General features: G+C 49.1%; 1 protein-coding gene across 1 annotated transcript; it reads right to left on the reverse strand.

Annotated features, from left to right (window-relative positions):
• Positions 1-7,627: 7,627 nt before the first annotated feature.
• On the reverse strand, positions 7,628-9,318 carry LOC135709479 (fatty acyl-CoA reductase wat-like). Its single transcript, XM_065231843.1, has 3 exons — positions 9,183-9,318; positions 8,528-9,126; positions 7,628-8,469 (listed from the first exon to the last, which is right to left on the reverse strand). The coding sequence occupies exons 1-3, from the start codon at positions 9,305-9,307 to the stop codon at positions 7,658-7,660; spliced, it is 1,536 nt and encodes a 511-aa protein (XP_065087915.1). The 5' UTR covers positions 9,308-9,318; the 3' UTR covers positions 7,628-7,657.
• Between the last annotated feature and the right edge of the window lie 1,136 nt (positions 9,319-10,454).

The following is a 10,454-nucleotide window of genomic DNA, read 5'->3' on the forward strand; positions in this document are numbered from 1 at the left end:
TTGTCGTTCTTGACTTTTTTCAACTCCTCTTCCTCTCCTGGAGTTTCCCTTTTCCTCTTCTCCGAGCGTGGATTTCGAGGTCCCTTTGGCGTCTCCTGTATTTCAGCTGCTGCTTTCTCCTTGGCCTCGATCAGTGCCCTTTCGGCAGTTACGGACCTCGTCCTCAGCGCATCCTGTTCACGTTCGGCAGCAATAATGGCGGATTTGATGCCCGTCACCATTTCCTTTATTGCCTTGTGGACGTTGCTCTTATCCTTGATGAAGTCATGGAGTTCATTGATCCTCCTCCTGACCTCCATCAATTTGGTCTTCCCAAGCTGCAATCCTTCTTGGGGTGTGCTACTGCTGGATTTCGGTGTGAACACCTGGCTTAGCATAAGACCTAGCTCTCCTTGGTGTCCTTGCTGCTCACCTTGGGGCTTACTGCTGCTGTTGGAACTCGCTGTTGCCTCCAGGTTCAACACTGGTGATCTCTGCAATATCCCGCTCCTTGCGAACACGTTCGCTCCTCCGGTTTCAATTTCTGGCGTCTTGCCGTCGTCCTTCATATTTTTTTGGGTTTTCTCATTTTCTTCTTTTTTGTTTTTTTCTCCGTTTTTCTCCATTCTGTTGGGTCCCCCCTCCGGGCCGCTATCTCCACTCGTTGTATGTAGTCGCCTATCGTGATCCCATGGTTATCTATGCAAGCAGGGAGGCCATGCTAGGGTTGACACGGTCCTTCATGGGGGCCGTGTTCAGAGCCAGATCGGCGTAAGTCAGGAATGTTACATCTGAGTCTACTACTCACCAATCACCAATTGGTGACGAGTTTTGAACGTATCCGGAGGCCTGCCAAGGTTTTACCGGGACGGGGGCAGCCGCACTATTAGCCCACTCGCCATTTCAAGAAGGTGTCACCCTTCTTTACTTAGGGAGCAGAATAGCACGACTGTCAGCCCTGTAGCGTGGTATCCAATCCATTGTACCGTGTCGTGTCCATAGTTCCATGCCGTGTCCAGTATGCCGTAATAAGGATCTTACTGGCGTCGATCCTAATGTGCCGGTTGGCACTCCTGCGGGTTGACGAAGCATTTCCTCTATCGCCGTGTTATGGTTACCGCGCCAGTGTTCGCGTCGCACCCCCTCACTTTGCTATTGTCAGAAGGACAACATTGCCCAGGCTACACCACGGGGAGGTGTGAGGTAGGAACTTGTGAGGACCAGAGATAGGAAAAACGCTCTTCCCAGGTTGTCAATTCACCATTTGTAGCCCTGTCTGTCTGTCTGTCTGTCTGTCTGTCTGTCTGTCTGTCTGTCTGTCTGTCTGTCTGTCTGTCTGTCTGTCTGTCTGTCTGTCTGTCTGTCTGTCTGTCTGTCTGTCTGTTTTTTTTTTTTTTTTTTTTTTATAGTAAGGTTTAGGAAAGCTTCAAGAAGCCTGGCCTGTAGTGAAGGTGGCACGGTGTGGTATCCACTAGTTGCCTAGTGCAGCTCCACTAAAACCCATTCCTTACTCTCTCCTCTGCCTGGATCCCCCCGGGACCACTGTGAAGCGACTACTTCGGGGGGTGGCTGTGCTCATGTACTTGTCGTACTCTCAGCGCTAGCTGGCGTTGCTAGATCGCTGCTCTTCTCTCCATTTACGCTGCAGCTCTGACATAATCTGTGTGACTGCCCTGCTGACGGCATTCCAAGAGTCCTCCTCTCGACACATTTCATCGACGACATTCTCCACGTTAAGGACGGGCATCTCCGTTCGCACTGCCTCGAACCTTGGACAGTCAAAGACCACATGCTCCGGCGTTTCATCGACGTTGCCACACTCCGGACAGAGGGGTGACGCTGCGTGTCCGAACCGATGCAGGTATTTCCTGAAGCAGCCGTGGCCCGACAGGAACTGCGTTAGGTGGAAATTGACTTCTCCGTGTTTTCTGTTCACCCAGGTCGAAAGAATCGGTATTAGTCTATGTGTCCATCTACCGTTCTCCGTCGTGTTCCACTCCTGTTGCCACTTAGCCAATGACTCCACTCTCACAACTTTCCGTACTCTTCCGGCTTCTCTCTGCCTGTAGCACTCACTGTCCTCCGCCAGGGTGATGCCGATAGGGATCATACCGGCGATAACGCATACTGCTTCCGACGAGATGGTTCTGTACGCACTCACGACTCGCATGGCCATGAGCCGGAACGTACTGCTCAGTTTCCTTTGGTTCTGCTTCGTTTCCAGCGCTGGAACCCAGGCTGGACCTCCATATCTCAGTATCGATGATGACACGCTGGCCAGAAGACGCCTCTTGCTACTGCTGGGACCAGCGTTGTTCGGCATGATTCTAGCTATCGCGTTGATGGCCTTCGAAGCCTTCTCACAGGCATATTCGACGTGGCTGTTGAAGTTTAGCCGGTCATCGATCATCACTCCCAGGTATTTTAACACACGCTTCGAGGCTATGGTGTGCTCCCCGACGGTGATTTCCGCCCGCTGTACCGCTTTACAGTTACTGACCAATAACACTTCCGTTTTGTGGTGGGCTATTTGCAGCTTCGCTCCTTTCATCCAGTTACCAATCATGTCGATTGCCTCGGTTGACAACACTTCCACCTCTTCCAGCGTCTCGCCTGTTACCGTCAAGACGACGTCGTCCGCAAAGCCAACGATCTCAACTCCTTTGGGCAGTTTCAGCGTTAGCACGCCGTTGTACATCCCGTTCCAGAGCGTTGGACCAAGGATGGAGCCTTGTGGAACTCCCGCTGTGATCCTAATCGATCTCTGTCCCATGTCTGTCTCGTAGACCAGAACCCGGTTCTGGAAATAACTTCTCAGGACCCTGCACAGGTAGTCAGGGACCCTCATTCTATGCAGTGCTTCGGCGATGGCCTCCCAGCTGGCGCTGTTGAACGCATTCTTGACGTCGATCGTTATGACGGCGCAATATCGATCTCCTCTCCGCTTCTGTTTGGACGCCTTTTCAGCTCTCTCGACCACTGTCCGAATTGCATCCACCGTCGATCTCCCTTTCCGGAATCCGAACTGCCTCTCCGACAATCCGTGCTCAGTCTCCGTGTATTTCGTCAGCCTGTTTAGGATGATCCTCTCCAAGAGTTTTCCGAGTGTATCCAGCAGGCATATAGGCCTGTATGATGCTGGATCCCCCGGTGGTTTTCCTGGTTTCGGCAGCAACACTAGCTTCTGTATCTTCCACCTGTCAGGGAAGTGACCCTCGTTCAGGCATTTCTGCAGCACCATCCTGAACATGTCCGGGGATGACTGGATCGCCGCTTTCAACGCTACGTTGGGGATTCCATCCGGACCGGGAGCTTTCTTCACCTTCAATCCTTTCGCCACTACTACGAGCTCCTCGTTGGTGATTTCGACGTTATCTCCCTCTCTTTCTCCGTACGGTGTAGGTGGCCAGGTTGTTGGGTCGTGCTTCGGGAAAAGTCCTTCCACGATGACTTTCAGCTTCTCTGGGCACATTTCAGCGGGCATCGTTGGACCTCTGATCTTCGCCATCACGACTCGGTATGCGTCGCCCCAGGGGTTGGCATCAGCGTCTTGACACAGCTCCTTAAAACAGTTCGACTTGCTCTGCTTAATCACTCGTTTAAAAGCGGCCCTGGCCGCTCGAAACACTTCTCTTCGTTCCTCTCTGTCTGCTTCCGTTCTTGCTCTCTGAACACGTCTTCTGGCTCTGAGACATCTAGCGCGGAGAGTACTAAGTGCCTCGTTCCACCAGTAGACTGGACGCCGTCTGTTATTTGGCTCCAGTTTCCTCGGCATGGTCGTGTCACATGCTCTCACTAACGTTTCTGTCAGCTCGTCCGCATTTAGATCTACGGGACTCCCGTCCACACGAAGTGCCTCAACGAACAAATCCTTGTCGAAAGCTTTCGTCTTCCACTTTCGGTCACAAGTTCTCGTCCTCCGTACTGCCACAGTATTCCGTTGACCGATGCCATATCGTATCGCCTGATGGTCGCTATGGGTATATCCTTCGCACACTCTCCAATCCATGTTTGCCATCAGCGACGGACTGCAGAAAGTAACGTCGATAATGGATTCTCGGCCATCTCTGCGAAAAGTGCTGCTGGTGCCTTTATTGGCCAGCATAACTTCCAGTTTTGCCAGAGCTTCCAGCAGACTGTGCCCTCTTGCATTGGAACACCTGCTTCCCCACTCCACTGCCCAAGCATTGAAGTCCCCTCCGATGACTACCGGTCGTCGTCCGACCAGCTCTTCGGTAAGTCCATCAAGCATCTCGTAGAACTTCTCAATCGTCCATCTGGGGGGTGCGTAACAACTACACATGAAGATTCCGTTGATTTTGGCGATGACGAAGCCTTCGTATGAGCTCGCAACCACTTCTTGAATGGGGTATCTGCCCATAACTTGTATAGCTGCCATCCCAGCTCTATCCGCAACCCAGTTACCGTTATCGGGAGGGACTCGATACGGTTCCGCAATGATTGCAACGTCGCACTTTGTTTCTGTTGTCGACTGCCACAACAGTTGCTGAGCAATGTCGCAATGATTGAGGTTTATTTGGGTTACCTCCATTACTGTTGGCCTGCCATCGCCTTTTTGTATGCTAGGCATTTGAAGCCTCCCGTCGTATGATCGTTACCGTCCTCTTTTTTGCAGAGCATACACCTCGGATGCTTCGTGCAGCCTCTTGCAATATGGCCTTTCTCTCCGCATTTCCTGCACAGATCAGATCTGTCAGGGCCATTGCAGTTCCTCGCCTGGTGACCGAATCCCATGCACTTGAAGCATCGCTCCAATTGCTTGGTAACCCGAGGAGTGGCTTTCAGCGAGCACAATGACCAGCCAACCTTGACCTTGCCCGTCTCCAACAGCTTATTCGCTGCAGCTGTCGAAAGCCGTATAACCGCCGTTTGCATGCCGCCGTACGCCTTCCTCATGCGGATTGACATCGGGACATCTCCCAGATCGCAGTGCACTCTCAACGCACTTCTTAGCTCCTCTTCTGTGGTGATCTCGTCCAGGTCCCTGCACTCGACCACTGTCTCCTGGGATAGAGCTCTTACGCTCGCCCCTTCGCCAAGAGACTTTTCGACGAGCTCCTTGAAGGCTGAGCTCTTGATAGCAGGATCCTTCTTCAGCTCAAAGAGGATCTCGCCTTTCTGGGTTCGCCTGGTTTTCACCACGTTCTCTCCTAGTTGCTTCAACTCCGGATCGTCTCGTACCTTCCGGAGGAGTGCTGCATACGACGTTTTGTCCTTAGCTTCGACGATCAGAGCATCGCCCTTACTTCGCTCCCGACGAGTCCTGGGTATCACCTTCTTCTGTTCAGCTTTCTTCTTCATGTCTTTTTCCTTCCGTTTTTTCCACTTCTCCTTTGGCTTCTCGACGGTACGCCAGCCTTCCTCCTTGTTGTCTTCTTTGTCGTTCTTGACTTTTTTCAACTCCTCTTCCTCTCCTGGAGTTTCCCTTTTCCTCTTCTCCGAGCGTGGATTTCGAGGTCCCTTTGGCGTCTCCTGTATTTCAGCTGCTGCTTTCTCCTTGGCCTCGATCAGTGCCCTTTCGGCAGTTACGGACCTCGTCCTCAGCGCATCCTGTTCACGTTCAGCAGCAATAATGGCGGATTTGATGCCCGTCACCATTTCCTTTATTGCCTTGTGGACGTTGCTCTTATCCTTGATGAAGTCATGGAGTTCATTGATCCTCCTCCTGACCTCCATCAATTTGGTCTTCCCAAGCTGCAATCCTTCTTGGGGTGTGCTACTGCTGGATTTCGGTGTGAACACCTGGCTTAGCATAAGACCTAGCTCTCCTTGGTGTCCTTGCTGCTCACCTTGGGGCTTACTGCTGCTGTTGGAACTCGCTGTTGCCTCCAGGTTCAACACTGGTGATCTCTGCAATATCCCGCTCCTTGCGAACACGTTCGCTCCTCCGTTTTCAATTTCTGGCGTCTTGCCGTCGTCCTTCATATTTTTTTGGGTTTTCTCATTTTCTTCTTTTTTGTTTTTTTCTCCGTTTTTCTCCATTCTGTTGGGTCCCCCCTCCGGGCCGCTATCTCCACTCGTTGTATGTAGTCACCTATCGTGATCCCATGGTTATCTATGCAAGCAGGGAGGCCATGCTAGGGTTGACACGGTCCTTCATGGGGGCCGTGTTCAGAGCCAGATCGGCGTAAGTCAGGAATGTTACATCTGAGCCTACTACTCACCAATCACCAATTGGTGACGAGTTTTGAACGTATCCGGAGGCCTGCCAAGGTTTTACCGGGACGGGGGCAGCCGCACTATTAGCCCACTCGCCATTTCAAGAAGGTGTCACCCTTCTTTACTTAGGGAGCAGAATAGCACGACTGTCAGCCCTGTAGCGTGGTATCCAATCCATTGTACCGTGTCGTGTCCATAGTTCCATGCCGTATCCAGTATGCCATAATAAGGATCTTACTGGCGTCGATCCTAATGTGCCGGTTGGCACTCCTGCGGGTTGACGAAGCATTTCCTCGATCGCCGTGTTATGGTTACCGCGCCAGTGTTCGCGTCGCACCCCCTCACTTTGCTATTGTCAGAAGGACAACATTGCCCAGGCTACACCACGGGGAGGTGTGAGGTAGGAACTTGTGAGGACCAGAGATAGGAAAAACGCTCTTCCCAGGTTGTCAATTCACCATTTGTAGCCCTGTCTGTCTGTCTGTCTGTCTGTCTGTCTGTCTGTCTGTCTGTCTGTCTGTCTGTATTGAAGTTTTCTGTGTTGCTCTAAAGTTTTTCTTAAGTTCTACTGAAGTTCCATAGACTTTCTGAGCTTCCCATCTTATCCTAGACTACAATGAAGTTCGCTGAACTTCACTGAATTGTTCTGAATCTCTCAAGGATTCGATGATCCTCTTAAAAATTCTGGAAACTTCTATGACGTTTACTAAACTTCTTTGAAGTACCCCAACGATCACCAAAAAGGTGCTGAATAGAAGAAACAGTGAAGCTCCGAGAACTGTTAGTAGGTTTGGTGAACTACAGAGAGGTTCAGCGAAGTTTAATGATCCTGAGTGTGCTTTAGAGACGATTAACGATCTTCCGAACTGTTCATGATTCATTTTGAAGGAGCTTCGGAGGAATTCAGTATTGTCCGAACGAGTTTGGAAATGGTCGTGGAAGTTCTGGGAAGTTTCAGAGGTTTCAATAGCTTAACTTATCAACTTGGAGGAATTTTCAAGATATTGGGCTTTCAATTTTAGGAATATTTTCACAAGAATTCTGAAGAGAATTAATTTCTTCTGGGGAGAATCCCACGGTAGTAGTGTAAAGCCATGGCTTATTCTAATTCAAAATAAAATTTTGATTAATTTAACAATCCTTTAAATTTGTCGAACCACTTAACGGAATCCCTTTATGAAGAGCTTTGAGTGTAACACAGTGTAACATGCCTAAATAGGTAAATTGCAACATGGTAGTGGATACCTGCTGATTTTTAGTACCTATTGATTAGTATATAACTCGTAGATAAAAGATGGATTCTTCAGTGGTGTAGAGTACTTGGCACTGATGAAGTTTGCAAGTAGTAGACGAAATACGAGTTCGATTTTAAATAACATGGGACACTATACGACATTAGGCTATACTTTTTTTTCTAGTGAACGCCATAATCAAGAAAAATTATTTAAAATTTATTAAAAACATTTCAGTAAAGGAAACACTCGGTACCTCCAGCCCGTCATTGGTGTCCAGTCAACCATCCTTCAATGACGTCCATCAAACCAGTGAATTGCAACAGTTTGTACACCACATAGCCCACCGTCAGATAGTAGCCAACCAGAATCACCATATGGGCCAGCCGTCGTCTCTGGTACAGCTTCTTGGCCTGCTCCAGGTTGTCCCACTTCTCCTTCATGACGTACATCCGCAGTCCCTTGACGTTCTGTGCCAGAAACTCCTTCCAGTCGATCTGGTCAACTTCGCAAGGGAAAAACTTCCTATCGTCATCGGTCATGTGGCTGATCACCTTGTGAAACTGCTCGTTCCGAAAGTCCCACTCGTTGTTGGTGAAGAAGCGCAACACTTCCGAGAACTTGTGTACTTTCTTGTACAGCTTTAGAACCCGTGGCTTCTGGCTGTTCAGCTTGAGCGCCAAATCGAAAAAGATTGCCGGAATGATGTGGTAGAAGATTTTCAGAAACTCGGAAACCAGATAGTACTTGGTAGTGTTGTACGTCGGAATCCACAAGCCACCCTTGAAGGGAATCTTGTCCGCCCACTTCAACTGCTCGCGTCGAATTATTCCCCACGAAAGCGGATTGTCCGCAACGGTGCAGTTAACGATGTTGGTTTCAGAGCGGTGGTTGGTTGCGTACCAACCAGCCGCCAAAGTTCCGTTGATGACGATGTCCGCTGGAATGATGTCCGCTCGGTAGTCGTTATTGATGTGAAAGATCCGAAGAGCTCCCGTGGCAGCGCCGACGACAACCCCATTGAATCCGTAGAGGTTGTCCGTCCAGCCAGGGATTGGATCGCTGTTTGTTGTAGTCACTGGAAAATTACCAACTTTTAAATCTGTTGGAACAATTAACAATCATCAAACACTTACCAATCGAAGGTCGAATCACCGCAATCGGCATCATATCGACATATCGCCGAACAATTTCCTCCGCCAGGGACTTTGTAAACGCATACGTATTAGGCCACTCTCCAATGATTTTCCGAGCAATCACCTCGAAACCCTCGCCGTCCATCTCCTGCTCTACCAACTCAATCATCTTATAGGGATCGTACATCGCAGGGTAGAACTTTTCCTCAATCTTCTCCCGATAGCAGTGGGAGAAAGCCGTCGATACGTAGATGAACAAATTCAGGGCCTTTGCTTGCTCCGCAATCTTCAAAACCTCACTAGTTCCACGAACGTTCGTCTCAACCGATTCCTTCAGTGATTCATCGAACCTTACGTCCGCTGCTGCATGCAGAAAGATATTCGCCCTGTTGATGATGTAGGACATGTCATCGTTACTGATCGCCAACTGGTGCTTGCTCACATCCCCGTCGATGATCTTGAGCTTCTGATGGTACAGTTCCGGTTCATCCTGATACCTTGTGAAGACCGGTTCGGAGCCAAGAATGGTCGCCAGCCTCTCCAGTGGAGTCTTGCCCTGCTTTGCCCTCGAAAGCAGTAAGATCTCCGACACGCCACACCTAAAATGCAACACCTCTTATATTGCTCACCTAAATCTCAAACCATTCCATCCTACCGTATGAGCTTCTCGATGTAGAGCTTCCCCAAAAACCCGGTACCACCCGTCAGGAAGACAATCTTGTCTCGATAAAAGTCCTTCAGTGGAGACCGGTACGCTTCGAACTCTTTCAAATCCATCATATTTTGCTGAATGCAACAGACCAACCGCTGACGTTGTACTGAGACGGACTGCAGGAAGACTGCTGAGGCCTCTCGGTCACACGGCAAGACAAAGTCTACCGAATCGCATCGCGGTGCAACTCGAGCGACCGATTTGCATTTTCGGCACATTAATTCACTTTTCGGCTAGGGCACTGCATTTCAAATCGGCTTCCGCGACTGCACACAGTGGTTGGTCAATTTTGTTCGCCATTGGTATGTCGATTTTCGGAAGCGAGCTGTTGTTGTTGTTGGGTTTAAATTTACTTAGAAAATCTGTAGGAAAGCTATTTTTTCCCTTGATTTGTTTTTCGTCGATCTCGTTTTCCGTGCAGAGCACCAATGCTACCCACACCTGGACCGTACCTATCGACCCATAAACTCATGAACCGGGGACCAACGGCTGATCACAAATGTTATGCCTCAGAACATCCCGGCGGCGCCGACTGGGATTGAACCCAGGCCTGCTGGGGTGAGAGATAATCACGCTTACCACTACACCACCGGCGCCGCTGGGGAAAGCTAATTGCAATGAATAAAAATTACTTATTTTATAGATATTCCTATATAGGGTGCTATAGCAAGCTGCATAAGACAATTGTTGAGGATCTTAAAATAGAGTTACTAAGCTGTAGGGTGTAGATGCAAAAGCCAAACCTAGAATATATAATATAATTTAAAATTTACGGCTGGCCTGGTGTGCAATGGAAAATAGCACTTGGAAATACATAGTTCCATTCCATGTCGCACTACATAACCATGTTGCACGTTGGTAAAATACGTCGAACAGTTTTGCATTGCTTTTGACTAAGGCTGTTAACCAATTTCCGGATTAAATTTAATGCATAGGAACCGATTGGTGGCTACCGGCTATCAGAACGTAGTTATTTTTGACAGACACAAAGTTAGGTTTGACAACCGGATCTTTGAAAATCGGTCAATCGACAGCACTGGGATTTTCGAACATAGATAATAACTTTTAAACTGCCTCATTCAATTCCGCAAATAGGACCGACAAAAATTTGCATGAGTTAGGCTGTGGTCCACTTGGAAAATTTTCAATTAGATTTGACACTTATAAAATGAATTAAGATGTTCGTAAATCCCTCTGTCAAAATTGATTCCTTGT

Source organism: Ochlerotatus camptorhynchus, unplaced genomic scaffold, assembly GCF_037179485.1.
Source record: "Ochlerotatus camptorhynchus isolate MF236.1 unplaced genomic scaffold, CSIRO-AGI_Acam_v1.1 ptg000361l, whole genome shotgun sequence".
Classification (NCBI taxonomy): domain Eukaryota; kingdom Metazoa; phylum Arthropoda; class Insecta; order Diptera; family Culicidae; genus Ochlerotatus; species Ochlerotatus camptorhynchus.